General features: G+C 45.8%; 1 protein-coding gene across 4 annotated transcripts in view; it reads left to right on the top strand.

Moving 5' to 3' along the window:
* Window positions 1–20432, top strand: part of ELMO2 (engulfment and cell motility 2) — a 417013-nt gene that overhangs the window by 127744 nt on the left and 268837 nt on the right. For all 4 annotated transcript variants that reach the window (XM_085619396.1, XM_085619393.1, XM_085619394.1 and 1 more), the window contains one exon: window positions 10949–11081. In XM_085619396.1, the coding sequence (XP_085475522.1) occupies window positions 11004–11081 (78 nt within the window). In that variant the 5' untranslated portion in view covers window positions 10949–11003. The remainder of the gene's footprint in view (window positions 1–10948; window positions 11082–20432) is intronic.

Below are 20432 nucleotides of genomic sequence, written 5' to 3'. Positions count from 1 at the left end.
TTTGCTCTGCTAAGCCATGCCCCAAGCAGGGTAGATGTTTGGTTGGTTCATTCCTTTGTTTGAGATACCATAGTCAACTGAAACACTGGTGAATAAAGTAAGTTTTAATCCATATGGTAGGATTTCCTTTTCTTTTTCAGTTTTTTTTATTTGCGCTTATTTAGATCATATTTTATAGTGTCTGTGATAAGGTCTAGGGTGATTTTGTTATACTGTCTATAACCGTATAGACTTGCGTACAGATGCCAAGCTGGGCTTTAAACGATGACCGTGTGCATGACGGTTTAAAATGTTACTTCTAAATTCACACATACTGTTGTTGCTAGGTTACTTAAGTAAATGCAAATTAGCCTTTCATAAAATGTCTTTTCTTGGCCCATAAATCAAGTTTCATTGCTTTTATCTGTTTGTTCTTGCACGGCCAAATAAACTCGACTGTGGCTTCTGCCAGTCCTAAAGAGTTATAACCAGTCACAGTTGCTCAAACTATTGTACAGTCGTGGCTGGCATCTATGAGGAGTGGTGGATAAAAATAAAAAGAAATCACTTATCTTAAACACGGCCTCCTCCGCGAAGTACGTCGTCCTGCTTCTGCAGTCTGTCGTGGGCCCCAGCCAACTGCCTTAACCAATCTTGGTGCTGCTCTCCCCAGTATGAAAGCAGCCCCAGTATTGGAGGGAGCGGCCTCTCTCGCCGCTCCAGAGGACACCGGAGCCCAGCACTTGCTCTAACCCAGCTGTCTTTAGACAGCTGAGTTAGAGCTTTCAAAGTGCGCATGTCTGGCCGGCCGTCACAAGACGGCCGGCCAAAGGGACATGCACACTTTGAAAAGTGCCCAAGGCAGTCTGCCCTCCTTCCTGCAGCCGTCACTGTGCAAGCCCCGCTCCGTCCTGACCCTCGGTTCAGGAAAGCAGGATGAAAAATTAAATGGTAATAAATTAACCTTATTACCATCTTATTTTTCATATCTGGGGCCCTTTGTGGGCAATTTAGGTGGGGGGGGGCAACGCTCCTTTGCCCTCGCGGAGGAGCCGCCCCTACTACTGTTGCCTGTGATCTTTGTAGATGTGTTACTTTCTTTGAGCCTTCTCTTCAGATCTCAAATGTGACCATATCTCAGTATCAATTCCACTAAACCGATCTTTTCGTATCTCGATTACTGATTGTTGGAAGGCGGACCCCGAGGAGTCGGTGAGACCACCAAGGGGGGCCCTCTCACTGCACGCAGTAGCCGAGCGCTGCCGAGAAGTCTCCTGAGAGATCCTTCTCTTATCACGTACTAGCACAGTAACACCACCACACCGGACTCAAGGAGGTTGTCTCAAGACAAGCAATTCTTTATCATCAATAAAAGGTTACGAGTTCAATATTTACACGAAGGGATCGAGGGATCCACCAAAAGTCTCAATGTCTCTTTGGAAGGGTAGGGATAGCGGGACAGTCTTTGGCAGGAATGTGGTACGAGGGTACCTGGGGCCCAGTTCTTATCCTCAAGCTGGAGGACCTCCGATCTCGGAGGGGTCGAGCCGCGACGGCGTCAGCAGGGCTCTGGCGTACAGTTCGTGGAGAGCCGCGATTCAATCAGCAGGGCTCTCAAGATGGTTTCTGCTCAGCTCGAGCCGCGACGTCGTCAGCAGGGCTCCGAGGAAGGTTTCAGCGAGGTTGGGCCGCGACAGCGTCAGCAGGGCTCCGATGTTCCAGGTGGTTCAGAAAGGGTTCACAAGAAGGAGCCGCGACGCAGTCAGCAGGGCTCGTGATGGTTCCGACAAGAGTTCTTCTCCGTAGGGTCAGCCGCGATTCAATCAGCAGGGCTCTCGACTCCGGGATACAACTGCCGAGCTGTGGTGGGGTCGCCCCAGATATAGGTCTGGAGCCCTTTGATGTCCGGACCTATGCGCCCGAGGGGGCGGAGTGGCCGGGTGGAGGTGGCCAGACGCCCAGCAGGAGAGGCGCCAGGCCCATGGGAGTTGCAGGGCGATCACACCTCGAGAGGGGAGGACAGTTGGGGGTCCCATCGATACTGTCCTCCGCCGGGGGCGATGAATGGTTCCTGCGGCACCCCCTGGCCAGTTCGTGGTGCCTCGATGTCGGGGCTTCGCTGGGGTCGAGGCCGGGTTGGTGCACGGTGTGACGTGGATGCCAACAAGATGGCGGAGCCACGAGGAGTATGCGACCACGTGCAGCTCCGGGTGAAGGGCCTTGGTGCAGTTCAGACGGGTGGCCCGTGACGGCCGGGGCGGGGAACGGGCACAATCCAGGGGGTTAAGGACCACGCCACGAGGCCGGGTCCAACACTGATCTTCATTAAGCTTTTCTCTCTTTAGTGCCTTCCTCTGATAAGTGATTGTGTATTTATGTTTTAGCTGCTCCTTAGCTAGCATCTTCGGCAACCATCTGTGTCCTCATCTGCTCTCACCCTATTGCTGTCGAGTACTTTGTCTCACTCCCTCTCCCCTGGGCTTCTAACAGTATTGCGCATTCTCACGCAATATGTCCAAGTATTGTAATCCAATTACAAAGGCAAGAGATTCCATCGCTCCCCGACTCTCGCCCATTCTTATCTACAATATCATCTGTTGCCTCTTGCATTTTTCTTTAATTGCTTTGACATGAATACTGTCGACTTAATTAATGCATTCACATTTTTATCCTAAAAAATAAGGTATTTACATTTTTCTGGTTGTATCCTTTTTTTCAGTCCTGAAGCACATCTTGGCAAAGGTGCTGCAGAATTACACCTAAGTAAAGTATGTGCCATGCAATCCATAAACACACAGCTGCCTGTGAAACTCCTCCGTGTGACTTGTGGCATTCTCCTCCAGTAGATCTTTTTTATTTGTAGCTGTCCTGAATAGAGCCATATGTACAGCCCTGTTGATGAATAGATCAGTGTGTGGCTCAGTCTTTCAAAATCAGTCTTTGTGCGGGTCCATTTGCATTTCTCTTCATGGACTGCATTCAGTGCACCTCTTCAAGCTCAAATAGAGGTGCATTTGTGCTCTTTTTCGTGTGTCCGAGTTCTTGGAGGTTAACACTATGAGGTATGCAGTGTCTTGGTTTAAGGAGATTTTGCACAATATTCAGTGCAACACTGTCTATAATGAAAGAAGACAAGATAAGGACAGAGCAAAAAACATTAATAGCAGTTGATCGCCTTCTCTTCAGGAATTATTGAAGTGGTAATCCGTTGAAAATGGGAAAAACTGCTCTTTTTTTTTTTTTTTTATTATACAGTTTTTATTTTTCAAAGTAATATTACAGGGGTAAGACCATATCAAACTCCCCAAAACCCACCCGCCCCCGTGCGACAGTGAGAATAAAAGAAAGCAATAAAACATTGGATAGACCAAAAAGATTTGCATAAAACCCCCCCCCAAAAATGTGGCATAATCATAAGCCACCATGATGGAATGAGCGCAAACTAGGGAAAGGGACCCTTTAATTGGAAAAGAGGCTAAGAAGCCTAAATGGATTAATTAACCCTGTGGAACAGTCTGATCAAGCCAAACAGTTAAAGGTTCCCAAATAGCTAGTCCCGTTCTTTGCCCCTTATGACCTTTTTTGGCGTAGATAGCCTTCTCAAGATGACAAGTCGCGACTAATCTAGCCAGCATTGGGAAAACAGAGGAGGATCTGCATCTACCCATACCGAGGCTATACAAATCCCCCAAACCATCATTGCCACAAAAATGAATGCCCCACCCTTCTTTCTGCTGACCTCGTCTTGGGTCCCTAACAGGATAGTCGTGGGAGTCAATTCAATGTCCTGGGTGATAACCCTCCCAAGGAAGTCCAGCATTTTAACAAGGAGTGGAGCAAGTTTCGGACAGGTGGTAAACGTGTACTGCATCTACACAAAAATCCAAACACCTAGGACACAACGTCCCCTTGCCTGTTACCCATTTGTCGACTCTGTTGGGAATAATATATAAAAAGAAAAGTTTTAAAAATTGCGCCTGTAATTTGGCCGACAACAGATCACTCTGGGCAAGTTTAAAAGCATTATAGAACGTACTGTGTGGGACCTCTAACTTTGATTGACATTTGTCTGCTATTCTTGGCAGGTCATCAGGAGTTTGGCTATTCAGTGCAGAATAGATAGAGCCAATCCGAGGTGGAGCTGGGGCCCTTAATTTGTCGATGAGATCTATTTTCGCAAACCCTGCGAGACAAAAAATCGCGGATGGCGACATGCTTGAAAGCGTCTTGGTCTCGCAGTCCATATTTGCTTTTAAGATCAGCAAATGACTTAGTTCCTTCGGTAGTAATAAAATCTCCCAGTTGTAGTATCCTGGCTTTATACCAGTCTTGAAGATAAGACCTCCCAAAAATAGCAGGCAAATTGGAGTTCTTGTTGGTAGGGGAGTAGTAGTTTAGTCTCCCTAGCCCGTAAATCCTACGCACGTTGGAAAAAACTTTAAAAGTGCTCATCAGAGTCTTAAATTTAACTGGCTTGTAATACCCAAAGGACGTTTGTCTCAGGAGACAACCACGAGCCTCCTCTCCTAGTAGTAATTGGAAGGGCGAAGGGATCCCAATAGTTGGAGAAAAGGAATGTTCCCCCACTAATTCCGCGCTATATTGTAAAACCGAAGCCCAATAATAAAGTACTATATTAGTAAAAGCCCAATCGCCCCTCTCCCTAGGAAGAGAAAGTTGTTTGAGCGCCCGTCTGGGCTGGGAATAAGCCCATACAAATTGTGTAAAGAGTTGCTGGAATTTTTGTAACATGGTTTTATTAAACTCTAGTGGGATAGACCGGAAAAAGTAAAGTAGTTTTGGAAAGTATCTTAATGACGTTGCATCTACCCACTATAGTCAGATGCAGATTGTTAATCCGATTAAGCGCTCTTTGTTTCAGCAGCCAATGGGATTAGATTTTCTGCCACGATTTCGTCTATATTTGCCGTCACGGTCACCCCAAGTATTTTGTCTTCGTGACAACCCGTCTATCTGCCCAGGTAATTTCTTTATTAAGAATAATTTGTATTTTATTTTTGTTAAGTGCGTACCCCGAGATTTTCCCAAATTCTTGAGCCTCCAGAGCTAGAGTAGCACTCTCAGGCTCTGGGGTAACTACGGCCAGATCATCGGCATAAGCCATGATTTTAGTGTCCCTCCCAAATCTGCTTACTACCTCAAGAAAAACTGTTCTCTTTGCCAATCTGACATTAACCATAATTTCCAACTTTGTAACACCATTCATCAGATTTTTCCTTTAAGTTTTTAGGTCCATTCAATGTAAATTTCATTTAGATGGTGCACTAATATTGAGTTGTGTAGAGATAACAGTACAGACATTTGAAATTATCTTCCTGTGTGCTTTTTAGTATCCTGACTGATTACATAACTATCTTCTTGCATTTCATGAGATTTCCCAAAATGCTGTGTTACTCGTTAGTGCATCTATTCATACATGTTCACACATCCTGCTTGCTTCTTCAAATAGTCATTCAGTCTTTCCTGAGTCCCTCACACCTAGTAATTTCTCAGCCTAGCTAAACCTGGTATAAAGACCAGGTCGCTCAGTAAATTGATGAATCACTTGCAAACTGTAGGTTACAATTAGGTGCTCTTTGTAAGAGAAGCTGGTTTTTATATTGAACTGCCATAAGAGCCCAACTTCTGCCTCTGTTGAGTCCAGTCCCAACAAATGCTCACAGAAGGGCTCCTTGCAGCACTTGTGCAATGAATAAACTCTAGAACAAGGCATTTAAAAGCAAAGGATCTGGAGACCAAAGCATGCCCTCATCTGAATCTTTCCATTGTTCTGTCCTATTGAGTTTGCCTGAATCGAGAACTCTACTATTAGGGCTTTCCAGCATTACTGAGAGAAACCCAAAAAACAAGAGGCTGAGGCGCGATCTCTGAGAAAGTCTTCTTCAGTTTTGTTTTGTCTTTGTATACTGTGGCAGGATAAGAAGTACGGCAAGTACGACACATGAAGTAACTGTTGTCTCCATTAGTCATATGCTGATGCAGTTGAGTCGAGTAGCTTTCCACGAATGAGCATGCCCAGACACACCACCCTCTGTAAAGGGTCTACAGAGTGAAGGACTTGAGATGGATGTAATTCTTAAAGTCAAAACGGGAGAGGACAGACTGTCGGAAGGAGAGTGGTGAGATGAGATTACATCTCGCCCCTTGTATCATTGAGTTGAAATAACTTTTGGTATAACTAATACATGCACCATCCAAGCAAATGTCCCAAAGGAAGGGATTTACACAATAATCTAAGGCTTTTTGAAAGACTTAGCGGCTTGTGTACCTCCCCATGTATGTCCAATTACTTGAACTATTGGATTGCAGAGAGCATCATCTGCTGCCCATTGCTTGCCCATTCTTACCCACAACTTTGCCCTTGTGACTGCCTATCCTGGGGGTTGACGAAAGGCAATGACAAGGATGTAAAGTAGACTACAGTTGAGGAGTCCTGTTTACGTTCTGTACTTTCTACTCTTGCCCTTCCCGTGGCCTTTCAAAGAGGCTTACAATGGGGCAAGGGATCGAAGGACAGCTTTGCTAGTTCTCCTGTTTTGGTAAAGCACTATGTCTGTGATTGGTTTCGAAGTTTCATCAAATGTATTTCTGCTATCAGTTGCACTTGTGAACTATTCCGAGCTGGTAATAGGATTACTGTCAGGGTCCTAATGCCATGGTTTATTAAAATTCTGATTTGAGATGCTACACTCACAGTGATGCATACTCTTTCTATTGTATTGTAATTCAATTTGTATAGCGCTTTCATACCCCTGACGAGGCGTTGAAGTGCTTCTTTCGGCAATTAGCACGCTACTCCGAGACCCATAGAGTATTCGTGTTGAATTAGTATAGGAAAACATGCAAGTAAATTTTAAGTGGTGGATAGGTTTAGTCCGTTATTTGGATTCGGAAGGATAGTAGAAGGATAGAAGAGGAAAAATGGTTTATATTTATATAGCGCTTGTTACCCCTGATGGGGTATTGAAGCACGCTACTCCGGAGATCCGTAAAAGATTAGTGGTGTATTAGTATGGTGAAATATGAAAGTAATTTGAGTGGTGGATATTAGTCAGTTATTTGGAGTGAGAAGGATAGCAGAGGGATAGGAGGGGAAGAAGGTGTGCATTCATATAGCACATGTTACCCCTGATGGGTGTTGAAGCGCTTTTCTGGCGACCAACACGCTACTCTGGAACCCATAAAGGATTAGTGGTGAGTTAGTATAGTGGAATATGGAATTTGAAAAGTGTACATGTTAGTCTGTTATTTTGATGGAAAAGGATAGTGGAGGGACAGAAGAGTGAAGGATTTTTTAATTTATTTTTTTAGGTCACAGCAGTAGGAGGAGGCTTTTTGATGAGTAAAAAGAGTTTTTGAAGGGGAAGTCCGAGGGAAGAGTTTAGAGAGGTTTGTTTTGGGGGATCGGTATAGTAAAAGAGGTATCAAATGATGCAAGGAGGGGTAGAGTAGGAGATATTCTAGAAAGGGTTATTTTGGGGATCATAGTAGTGGTATGGGGTTTGGGATAAATGAGAGAGTTGATGTAGAGGATATATTGATAGATGTATAGGGTGAGAGATAGGGTACTGCATTGGAAAGAGTAGTAGAAAGTAGTTTGAGATGAGTCAGAAAGTTGGGTTAGAAGATATATTGAGAGAAGTATAGGCTGAAAAATAGGGTACTGCATTGGAAATGCCAAATTAGAAGAAAGTGATAAATATAGATCCATAAGTACATTGAAAGTATATAGATGCATAAATGAGGTAAGTATAGGTAGATTGAAGATATTGATAGAGGTACAGGATGAGAAATAGGGTAGTGCATTGTATATGCTTTTTCAGGAGAAAAGTAACAGACACACAGATCCAAGTACATGGAGGTACATAGATGCACAATGGAAGCAAGTACATGTAGACCAAAGATGATTTTTTTTTTTTTTAACAACATAATTATTCTACATGTTTATACAAAGCAATACACAAAGATAGGTGCATATTTATAGTGAAAATAAGTTGTGGGTGGGTATTACTGAATGGAAAGATGGGCAGCATTTCTGGCCCTGGTCCCGTCCAGTCTCAAACAGGCAACTGCCCTTGTCCTCTCTGCCCTCAACAGGCTCAAACAGACAACTGCCCTTGTCCTCGACGCCCTAACCCTGGCCTTTTATAGCCCTAGTAATCAGGTGACCCCTTCAGCCAATGGTAACCCTAGCACTAACACTATTCAATCACAACACTACCCCTAAAATCTGGAACCAGTAGGAGACCAGGACCTTACAGCCAATCTTAGCCCTAGTCCAAGCAACCAATCAGTTAAAAAAAAAAACCCTGATCTCTACGTCCAATAGAGGCCAGTAGTCCCAACCCGAGTCCAGGCGACCAATGGCACAGGAAGCCCTAGTCCCTGCTTCCAATAGAAAGCCTAACCCTTCTTAGTCCCACACCTAGTCCAGCAACCAATCACACCGGAAGCCCTAACACTACTTCCACTTAAAGGCCTAGCCCTAGTCCCACCCTAGTCCCAACAACCAATAACACCGGAAGCCCTAGTCCCTACTTCCAATAGAAATCCTAACCCTAGCCCCAACCCTACATTGATTGAATCACAGACCCAGAAACCAATCAGAACCCTCAATTACCCAACCAATGAGGACACTAACCCTAATCCAATAGAAACACCAGATACAACCACCAATCAGTGTACACATGTACCAAACCATAGCAGACTGTATAAGGTCCCAGCTACCTCAGACAAGGTTTGCTGGCCAGGGAGTTGAAAGCTACTGCTCTATTCAGAAATATCCTAGGAGACCGGCTCAATCCACACTTTGGACTTCTGCAGGTAAGGGCCTAACAAACTTGTCCTTCAACAATACTGTTTGAATAAAACTTTACTCCCTCTCCTGGTCAAAAAACGAAGTGCACAGACCCTACTAAATACAGATTAAACAGCAGATTACTGCTGTCTCAGAGCACCCTTTGATGTAGAATATCCCTGTTGCTTGGGGAGGGGGGCTGTAGGGGGGGGCTGGTTTCACTGACTTGTTAACACCAAATGGTGGCTGGGGGTGCACTGCTTAACATACAGGTCTTAGCACAAAGCAAAGGAGAAATTTGCGGGAAAAACTGGTAGTCACGGGTAATGAGAGGGAAAAACTACAGGGTTTGGACTGCAAATCCCACAATTCAACAGGTTAAATGGAAGCAGTCACGGGCTGGAAAAACCACAAATTTAAACACAAAACAGGTGATAAATTATGCGATCACAGGCAGGTTAAAACTATAATTTTAAACTGTAACAACCACAGGCAAAGACGAAATTAAAAAAAAGAAAAGATGATGCAATCACATGTAGGGAAAATTGTTTTTTAGGGAAGAGACCGCACCAGTCTGCCTCCTTACCACTTCCTGGACTCTGCTCACAGCAATCTGGGGCACAGGTAGGCTGCAGCTCACAAGATGGAGGAGAATGTCATAGACAGGGCTATTAGTGGCCTGTGATTTAATTGTGGTAGTACTCCACGTTCTCAACGTGGTTGCCACATAGGCCACTGCAGCCCCTATGATGCAGAGGGCTGCAACCCAGTTGATTTTGCTGGACCATTGGTCTGTGTATTTCTTTGAAACACTAGACTGTCGGAAACCACAATGTTGAGGCTTCCAAAGCTTCGACAGTCTGGTGTCTCAAAGAAATTAATCAATCAATCAGTCTTCTTAAGCACCATTGAAATAGCTGACTGTCAGAAACGGCAATATTGAGGCCTCCAAAGCTTCAACAGTCGACTATTTTCAGTACGGCACTTAAGATGACTGAACTCACAGGATGGAAGTTCCAGAAAAACCAGACAAAAATTGAGTTGCGCCCTGGGTTGTAAATCCAGGTGTGCTGCACTGCTTTTGAAAGCTAGAGTTTTCAGTTAAGGGAAAACATTATTATTTTCAAGGTAAATAGAAAGTGAAAGACGATCTTGCAGCCCTCCCCCTCCCCTTCGTGTAAATTAAATCTGCTTGTAGAGGTGGGGGCACCATTTTATGCACGTTGCCAAGTGCAACAGCGCACTAAGCTTACTTTTTATGTAGTAGCATTTTTTTGTGAATATAGTATAATTTCAAAAGAATGGTCTCTCCATCACCTTCTAGCCTCCTGAATCCTTTCGGATTTCCCTGGTGGTACAATACTGTTCAGACATAAACCAGCCCATAACCTCTCTTCCCGAGCAATTTATCTCTTTTGAGATCCCTGTTCCTTTTCTTAAGATGTCTCTGTGACATAAGAGCTATCAATAAATGGTTCCACAGTTCGAATTTGAGAGATGCCAACTAGGCCTCCAGTCATTTCAGTAGTGGTAAATTAAGGGCCATTAATTGGGTCACAAAAGTATATTGTGCTTTTATTATTACTATGCACACTTGATGCTCCTGACCCGCCCATTCACTTGATCAATTTCAGTATGTTCCTCTATTTCTAAATGTCCAATCAGTTGTATAGCATTGAGTACCTGTGTGTGTCATGCTTTTAGGAGATCTCAATTTCAGCACACAATAGTAGAAAAGTACATTTATAGGAAGAAATTTGCTCAGATTCACTTTGTATGGTCAAGTATAGAAAATGTGCAGTGTTTGTGATCCTCAGTCTTGGACTTGCACGCTAGACCACATCTCATCCCACAACCTGGGGTAATTCTAGTGATTTCAGGGAGTAATGTATTTCAGCATTCTGTGAAGATTAAGTAAGATTTGGGATCTCATTTAGTATTGGAGAAATTGATAAACTATAAAAGGTCTCAACATTCATTTTGCACTAAATCAATGCTTTTCTTCAGCATTTGTACTTTTTGTGTTGTCCCCCAACGATGCTCCTGCAGCGGGATATTGTATTGTAGTGGTTTGGACCCAACTCTTTGCCTGATGCTTTGCTACCTTTCTTACTCTGCATAAGCTTAATGTCTTGTCTACATCTGTCGTAGGTGCAACTGAGTGTGTGTAAGAAGAACGCTCTGCAGGAGGTCCTTGCGTCTGAAGATGCCGCCACCCCTGGATATCGTGAAGGTCGCTGTTGAGTGGCCTGGAGCCAATGCCCAGCTGATTGAAATTGATCAGGTGCGAATTCATTTAAGTTTGGGATCAATGTGGACATAGGGTCTTTTTAGCTCGCCCCTTGTGTTGGACATAAGGTATTTCAAATTCATTCTGGTGTTGGATATAGGGTCTTTCAGATCCTCTCTGGTGTTGGGGCATAGGGTCTTTCAGCTCTGTTCTGGTAGTGGATGGGGAGTGATTACTTGTCACCCTACCAGTTTAGGAGCTAGGCTGCTACTTTAACGGCAAGTACTCGTTCAATATTTCTCAGGGTTATCCTACCCTTTTGGAAGAGGCGGACAATGAAATCTGTTAAGAGATGAAACCAGGCTATTTCAGCAGGAACCAATTGTGAACCAGTCATTCTCTGAAATGCACGCCTTACAGCTGCTGCTGGAGTTACTGACTGTCATCGCTGCCCAGCAAAGACTTGTTTGTTAAGGAAGAGATGTGGTAGAGAGGTTAAAATTGACCACAGTACTTAAGGACCACTCATTTAAGTGTTGATATTTATTTCGCATTATGGTATTTCAGTCAGAAGCCGTATGATTGGGGCTACTGAGCAGGTGCTTGTACTTCCAATGATATTATCTTTAAACCATAGGTTGTGGGATTTAATGCCATGAATATGCCAACCACTGCTTCCAAAATCCTTTTTCATTTTGCTCATTGAATGTTGCAAAGTATAGGGGAGCGGTAGTTGTATGCATTTTAATGATTAACAAAGAATATGCTTGTTCCCAGGAGTTGTAAGCTGTCTGCTACGATACATAGTATTTTTCCTATCTTCTCATGGACCTGGGTATACAGAGGGGAGACTCCATTACTTTTTACCCCAGATGGACCGGATTCTGTGCAAAGTGATTAAAATCCATAACGCAAAAATACACTGGAGTTACCAACCACAAAGACACCAATTTGAAGGTGTAAAAGAACTATTCTTTCAGAGTTTAAGTTTCCACTTACCATTGGTGATCCAGTGGACAATAAAATATGTGGTGGCAGGGCACAGTTAAAGAGGAGACTACCAGCTTCAATAACTAGTCTCAACACTGAGTGTGTATATAGGGGAGTTCCTGGCGATCGTATGGATCTTGATGCTGGTCTTTCTGTGGCGATGCTTTCATTGAGTGTACTGCACTTCTGGCCCTGCAGGTTGAAGTCCAAACTTAGCTGGCAGACCCATTGCTAATAAACCATGCCCGTAAGGGTCTGGCAGGGAGTGATGTTAAGGCCGACAATGAAAAGAAAATATTGGTAACCGAGCTAGCCAAGAAGATCACACAGAGAGTCTGACAATAATTGGGTTCCAATGGGGGAGCTCTCTATATGGTAACGGAGAAAGACTAAGCTTCAAAAACAGGCTCCCAAGTGTAATGTCTAGGAGGAGCAAGGCATATGGCTAACAAAATAAATAGTAAAGTGGATGTGTGGGAAAGCCCTTTAGAGTTCCACATGGTAAGACTGAAGCTCAGTAATTTCCTCACTCTCAGTTACTTTTACAGATACTAGTATCCACATGTGTGATGGAGAAAAATACAGACTGTACTCATGATGGGTGTGATGTGATCAACACCTAGGTTGTCACCTGTACTTGCGCATCCTGGTGATCACCAGGGCTGGACTGCCCTTTCATTCAATCTGGTATTTGCTCGGTGGGCTGGAGCTGTTGGAAGCCGGTTTGAAAGTCCAGGGCCTCTGTTGGTGCCTATGCCAATTTCCCACAGCTCCCCGAGGTTAATTTCAGCAAGCACTGGGGTTTATGAGAGTGAGTGAAATGACAGATGTAGACAGAGGAGTGCACTTGGATGGATAGAAACAGAGGAGGAGAGGAAGGGAGCTGCACTGGTTTGATCATTTTTGCCAGATTTGCTTTTAGTTCCCCAGTCCAGCCCTGGAGATCACATAGGAACAGGCAATGTTGTAACAGTAAGGGTGGAGAAATAGATACACCACCATGATGAACTTGGGAGTAGCATGCAACAAGAAAAGGAAAAAACTAAAGGAACCCCTGGCCGTAAGCAAACAAATCATGCTAGGAAGCAGACAACTGAAGCAGCAGCGATAGGAAGGCAGACTGATGGGGACTAAGGCAACAAGGAAAGGAAAATACTTTAAACTAAGGAACTGGTTAAAGGAAGGCAAGGACTTCAAAAAGGAAGGCTATAGAATTGAAAGTTTAGGGAATCTGGAAGCACTAAATAGTGCTAGTTCAAGAATCTGGAACATTGCAGAACAATGCTTTCTCTGCAAAGAGGGATGCACTTCAAAATAGTGCAGGTACAGCAAGCAAGGTTTAGCAGTAGCTCAGGAAACTCTGATCTTTGGCAGTAGGTCAGCTAAATAGGAACACTGCTACAATGAACAGTGCTCAGTTGAAGCAACTAGATGCTTTAAAAGAGAAAACCTGCCTCAAGTATCATCATCCTGCCAGCCACACGTGTGGTTGTTCCTTCATCCATTCTTCCAAGTTGGAAGGCGATACAGTGAGCAGGGAATTCTAGGAATTGGAGGCCTTGGCAGTAAAAGCATACAGACGCAAAAATCAGAATGGATCTGAAATGGAAGTCCAGTCCTGAGTGTTTTCTAGGAAGCTCGATATCTGTTTTGGAATATGCCACATGGTCAGTGCTTGAAATGTAGTCTTTGGGAGAATAACACTCTGTCGCAAAGCCCAAAAATGATTCAAAATTTAATGGAAGTTCAGAATACTATCCAAGAGACTTAGTCATTATACAGATATAGATCAGGGTCAAACAGGTTAGTTGGACACTCGAAAGTAACTTCAACACAACATCAAACGTAGTTGTGGGCATGATAGCACAGGTAGTGAATCATGACAATGCCGTATTTGGACTCCATCGGTTATGTTAGGTTGCTTACTGTCACTGCTGTTCCTCAAAGGATTAAAGAGTCTGCCTGAGCTTCACAAGTGCAATGGAGACAATAGGAATATTAGTATTAGATAGCAGAAGTGAGGTTGCACACGAGGTTGAAGACGCGGGTGGACCATATTTCATACCTTCTTTGAGAGGCTTGAAAATAACTCCTTTGGAAGGAGAATCTCCAGGTAGTGTATTTCGAGGGAGAAAGACCCCTGAAATGAAGATTTCAGACTTCACAAGATATGAGCACTGCTTTTGATGGTCCGCCATTGAGGGTTCTAGCATGAGGGGAGACCAACCATCTCACTCGAAGGAACTCCGGGACATGCTCTGTTTTGAGTGGCACATGGACTGTTGGATGTTGCTTCTGTCTCTGACAAGACATTATGTAGAAAGATCTAGGCAGGACTAGGCCCACAGTCCACCACACTCAACTTTGTGCCACAATAAGGGTCCCATAACTAGACACATCACGCTCTGTCCAAAAAAAAGAGGACAGTAGGAGTCACTTCAAGACTTTATTGTGACTACAGGACAAAACAGGAAAAACCTACATGAAATAAGCAGGAGAGAGAACGCCAGAATGAAAGAACAGACCGCAGCGGACTGCTTCACAGAGCTAGTGCAGTTAACTCTTGAGAGACCTCTCATATGTCATTTTCCTTTCTGACATATTTTTTTTTTAAATTATTTAATTTGTTTATTGAAAGCTTGCAAATACAATATATTAGCCCCACTTGAGAGCCAGCAGCATCACATTGAATAAACAGTACAAGCATTTTAGAGGTCCAACAATTGCATCAAAAATATGCAAAACAATTACGTTACGAGAAAAACTTGCTCCCTCCCTTGGCACGTTTGCGGCGGGACGTGGCGGGCTGGCGGCGGTTGCCGCTTTCCCTCCTTGGCCGCGCCGCCCTGTTTAAAATGATGTCTCTTCCCCGTTTCCTCTATGCCTTGCAGAATACCCTTGAATTGGTCCCGGCCAGTTATTTCAGAGAGGTCGAAAGCCTCCAGCGCGTGCTATTGTGGGATGGGCGACCGCGCATAGCGCTTGCTAAGTTGACGCTTCCGTGGTATGACGGGGGTATCGCGCTTCCAGACATTCGACGTTATTATTGGGCCACTCAGTTGAGCGCGATTAACCATGGTGTCTATGGTCCGGCGCTGAGCCCCGGCTACGCCATGGACCGGTGGTTGCTGCGCGGGGGTAATTACCACAGAGCGTTGTACTCGAAGTCGTTGGACTTAACCCTTACGGGGCCCACCAAGGTGGCCGTGCACGTGTGGAAGGTGGCGACCGATTCACTGGGCTGGAAGGGTAAGCTTACCCTTGCCACCCCGTTGTTTGACTCCGATATTCTGGGGAAGCTTTGGCATACAAAAGGGTTTGAGAAATGGGACCTGATCGGTATATCCAGGGTTGGAGACCTTTTGGTTAAGGGTAGGGTGAAGTCATTCGAGGAGCTGCAGAAGGAATATGAGCTAGGGAGCATGGAGTTCTTCCGCTACGCTCAAGTGTGTCACGCCTTGCGGTCACTCCTTGTAGAGGGGGAGGCGGTGCCTGAGTCCTCTCCGTTGGAGGACCGGATCCTGGATGGCCATATGCCAGAGAGTACGATCTCTCTCATTTATAAGAAACTAATTAATGTACGGGCAGATCTTCTTCTAGGGTTGCGCGATCAATGGACTAGGGATGGCCTCGAATTAGATGATGAGGATTGGCAGTCTGCAGTTTCTTCTCCCAAAGAGGTTGCGATCCCTGCGCGCCTGCGGCTGGTGCAGCTTAAAATTCTCCATAGAGTTTACGTGACAGGGCCTAGGCTGGTCCATATGGGTTTCTCTGAGGAGGGCTTATGTAAGAGAGGCTGTGGTATGGTGGGCACCTTCCTACATATTATTTGGGAATGCGGTGCGATCATGGAGTTCTGGAAGCGTATCCACAATGTGATGGGGGAGGTGACGGGCATCGTCATGCAGCCGGAGGCGTGGTGTTGTCTCCTGAATGTCTGGGGTCCTACCGACCACGACGCGGCACAGACTCAGTGGGTGACCCTAGGGAACATGGTAGCTAAGTGCGACATCGCTCGCCTGTGGGGCTCTACTAGGCCTCCTACATTGGCAGCGTGGATGGAAAACATGGATTGGAGCATGTTTAGGGAGAAGACAGTGTATTGTGCTCGAGGGCGCCCCCGGAAATGGCACACCGTCTGGGGGCGATGGAACCAGTACAGAGGGGGCATATGCCTCCCCCCCCAGACCCGGACCCGCCGGAGGAGCAGCTCTCCCCTTAGCATTCTCTCCGGCTTTGTATTCTTTGCTGGTATGTGTTTGCCTTCTTGAGTCTCTGCCTTCCCCTCCTTCCCTTACTATAGACCTGTGTCTGATGGACGAAATGGGGCTCGCTCCCCCTGCTGGGAACCCTTTTAGTGCTTTCAGTACTTATCGCCTTGCTTGTGTTTAGGTTTGGGTTTGTGTTTATTTAAAACAGAACCTTTTTATTCTCCTATCAGTGAAACGTGGACGCTTGCTTGTGTTGTGTTCTAAAGCTGCCGTACCTCCGGGTTGTCGGCTGAATAGCTGTGTCCCTGACTTGAAAAATAAAGGTTTAAAAAAAAAAAAAAAAAAATATGCAAAACAAAATAGAGCAACCATCTCCTGGAAAGCAAACTATTCCCCCCCCCCCCCCCCAACTCCCCCACCCCCCTCTCTCCCCCACCCCCCTCTCTCCCCCTGGCACTGCAAAAGATATGACTCCATACGAATAAATGATCTTGACTACTTATAGGTACACCTGGAAGAGAAAACGGATACATAATTCCAATTGCATTAGGTCTCAATAAGGCACAAAAAAGAGTGTATGACTCCTCACAGATGAGGATGACTCAGTAGATATATTGTCAGTGGGACCCAGAAATCTTTGGGCCGAGATGATTGAGGCAGATCCTCCACATAGGCCTCCAACTGCTCCTGATAGTAAGTTAAATCTCTGATCCATTTCCGAACAGTAAGTAAGCCCTTTGCGCCCCAACATTGTGCCACAGCTCGCTTGGCCATTAGTGTTGCCACAGCAACCAGATGCCTGTTGCAGAGTTACAAGGACTTCACGTTACCCAGCACGTTACCCAGCAAGCATATCTCAGCTATACATCGCACCCATTCCAGCACTACATCCGTTAGCACCCTTGCAGCCCTGGACCAAAAGGCAGCAATCCCTGCACACTGCCAAGATAAATGTAAAAATTCGGCATCCGCTTTTCCACACAGCAGGCTGCATCACGCAGTCCAAATTTCCACAACTGCATTGGGGTATAATAGAGCTGATGTAAAAAATGTTAAATGAATAATACGGAGATTACAGTTAACTGTGAGGCGCCCAGTTAGCTTACAACAGAAGTGCCAATGATCCGGGGACAATGTGTATCCCAGCGCTGCATTCCATTTGAGGTATGAAGGATGTTCCTCCGACTCCCTCTCACGTAGGGACGCAGCATACAATTTGGTAATCGGACCCATACGCTCCTCTCCAGCCAGCACCGCCTGCAGTGCTCGCAATGTCTGAGGCTCAGCCGGATAGTTAGGGTAAATAGCTCTGACCGCTTGTCGAACCCTCACGTATGTGAAGCACAACATAGAACCGTGTGTCCGGCCCTCCTGCACGTCTGGCAGCGAGCGGAACTGACCTTGTTTGTACAGGTCCCCCCTCTGCGTAACCCCAACCGCCTGCAATACCCGCTCTTGAGCCACCAAAATATTTGGATGCGCCACTATTGGTAACCTAGCAAGTGCCTGCCAGGCCCAGGCAGTGCATTGCACTGGGTTAATTTCCATCCGAGGGCCTTCACCACCACCCGAAAGTGCAGCCGCCACAAGAAGCGGAGGGAGAATTGTATCAGCCTCAATAGCCGTGTGGGGAAGAAAACGTTGTGGGGAAAACCAAAAATGTGCAAATTGCGCCCGGGCACATAAATATTAAAGGCGCATGTCTGGTGCCCCGAAGCTGCCACGATCAAATAGTTGTACCAAAGTATCCCAGCTACAGCGAGGCTTCTTGCCCCCCCAGACGAACGATAACCGGGACGATTGCAGCACCTTAAAGGTAGAGATATTTAGGCGATTGGGAATATTAACAAACATATATAATAATTTGGGGAGAATAGACATTTTAGTCACCGCGATACGATCCGCAAGTTAAAGGGGCAGCGGGGCCCACCGTTCAGCCTTATCCGTAATATGCGTGATAGTACGACCATAGTTCATAGAGATTACCTGCTCAGGGTCCCTGTGCAGCCAAACCCCCAAGTATTTCACTGGGTCCCAGGTCCAGGACAGAGGGAAGTCCAATTCAATCTTGCGAGTGCCAGCTGTCAAGGGAAAATGGCCCAGTTTATCCCTAATCCTGAGAAACCTTCAAATCGAACATATTCGCGGAGCAATTCCGGAAGATAGGTTGCGGGCTCACGGACATATAATAGCATGTCGTCCGCATAGAGCGAGACAACAAGTGTTTGTTGTCTGAAACGCAACGCCGCAGAGGCATGCAACTGGCGCAGCTTACAAGCGAGGGGCTTCAATGCTAAAGCAAAAAGCATAGGTGACTGGGGGCAGCCCTGCTGCGTGCCCCTGCCTATAGGAAAGGCCGACGACACCCAACCATTTACATGAACTCTGGCAGCAGGTTCGGTATACAGCACCCTGATCCACTGTAGAAAAAACAGGGGAAGGCCCATCCGAGTGAGTACAATAAACATGTAATCCCAATGAAGGGAGTCAAATGCTTTTGTAGCATCGAGCAACACTGCTACGGCCTGAAAGTCAGAGTGAAAATAGTGGAGGGTAGCGAATAGCTTGCGTAGATTATGCGTGGTAGACCGGCCAGGCACAAAACCTGACTGGTCGAGGAGCGCTAGCAGGGGAACCAGCGACTGTAGTCGGAGAGCGATCATTTTTGCTAAGATTTTAGCATCAATGTTGATCATTGAGAGTGGCCAATAGGAGTCACAACTATTAGATGCCTTATCAGGCTTCAATAGCATCACTAAGAGGGCTTCCCTTAAAGAAGAGGGGAAACGTCAAGTTTCATACGCCTCCGCGTATACTTCAAGTAGTCTGGGGGTTAAATCATCCACAAAGGTCTTATTAAACTCGCTAGAGAGCCCATCTAATCCCACAGCCTTGCATGTGGGAAGGGACATGATAGCAAGCTTTGCGTCCTCCACATCAAAAGGTTGAGTAAGATATTCCCTATGGCCTAAGGACAACCAACCAAGAGCAACTTCATCCAGATATGAGTGGATATCTTCCGGCTGTACCGCGGCCCTATTTCCATAAAGGTTAGTATAGAAATCCAGGATGGTCTCACTAATTTCAGATGTGGTATAATGAGCCACCCCCGCCTCATCAATCATCTCCGTAATATACTCTTGACGGCGTGGATCAGCCAATTTTTGTGCAAGGGAACGCTAGGTCTTCCCCCCCCTCACCATAATATCTAGCTGTGCTGCGTCTGGACCTGTGAACCATCTTCTGATCGACAGTATCATTATATTCAGTCACTAATTCACGAATCTCAGATAGTGTCACTGGCGAAGGGTCCGTCTCATAAGCGCGTTCTAACGTGGAATTATCCGCAGCTAGTTTGTGAATCCTACACCTCAAATCCCGCAGGACACCCGCCTGTGCCCCCATACAGATACCCCAATAGTGACCTTGAATGCTTCCCATAGGACACCAGTGCTGTCAACAGAGCCCACATTCTCCCGGAAAAAATTGCGAATGGCCTCCCCAACCGTGTGCTTGAAAACAGAGTCCGTTAATGAGGATGGCTGTATTCGCCACTGGAACGAAATGTTCTCGCATGCAGGGACCTGCAGCTCCAGGAGCACCGGGGAGTGGTCTGAGAGCGTCCAAGCCAAATGACGCACCCCAACCGCCCAAGTGCATGCAGCTTCAGTAACTAGCCAGAAATCCAAGAGGGACCAGGTCTCATGCACAGATGAAACAAATGTGCTCTCACGCACCCCAGGATGTTGCAAACGCCACACATCATGTAATCGTCCCGCATCCATCAGGCCTAGCAACGTCTCAGTAGCCTGCTTAGGTCGCGCCAGCTCACTACCCATACGGTCGGTCAACTGCAATATCCAGGTAGACATTAAAATCACCCCCCCATAAAATCTCCACATCTGGAAAACCTGAGATGCCATGCCAGACATCCGCAAAAAAAGCTGGATTATAGACATTTGGTCTATACACATTCACTAAAAGTACATTTGCACCACCCAACTGACCGTGTACTAGCGCTACCCGGCCTAAGTCTTCTGTCTCAGTGCAGGTGACCTTAAATGGAACCCTTTGTTTAATCAGAATCATCACCCCTGTGCATAACTGGAATTGGAGGACGCTACCCGTAATCCAGCCCACCTGCCCCCACATTCTTTTTCGACAATTTTGTGAGGTGAGTCTCCTGCAAAAAGGCGATCTGGAC

This window comes from Triturus cristatus, chromosome 7 (genome assembly GCF_964204655.1).
Source record: "Triturus cristatus chromosome 7, aTriCri1.1, whole genome shotgun sequence".
NCBI lineage: Eukaryota > Metazoa > Chordata > Amphibia > Caudata > Salamandridae > Triturus > Triturus cristatus.
Note: the sequence above shows the minus strand (reverse complement) of the source record. Positions and strands in the feature narration are given on the sequence as shown.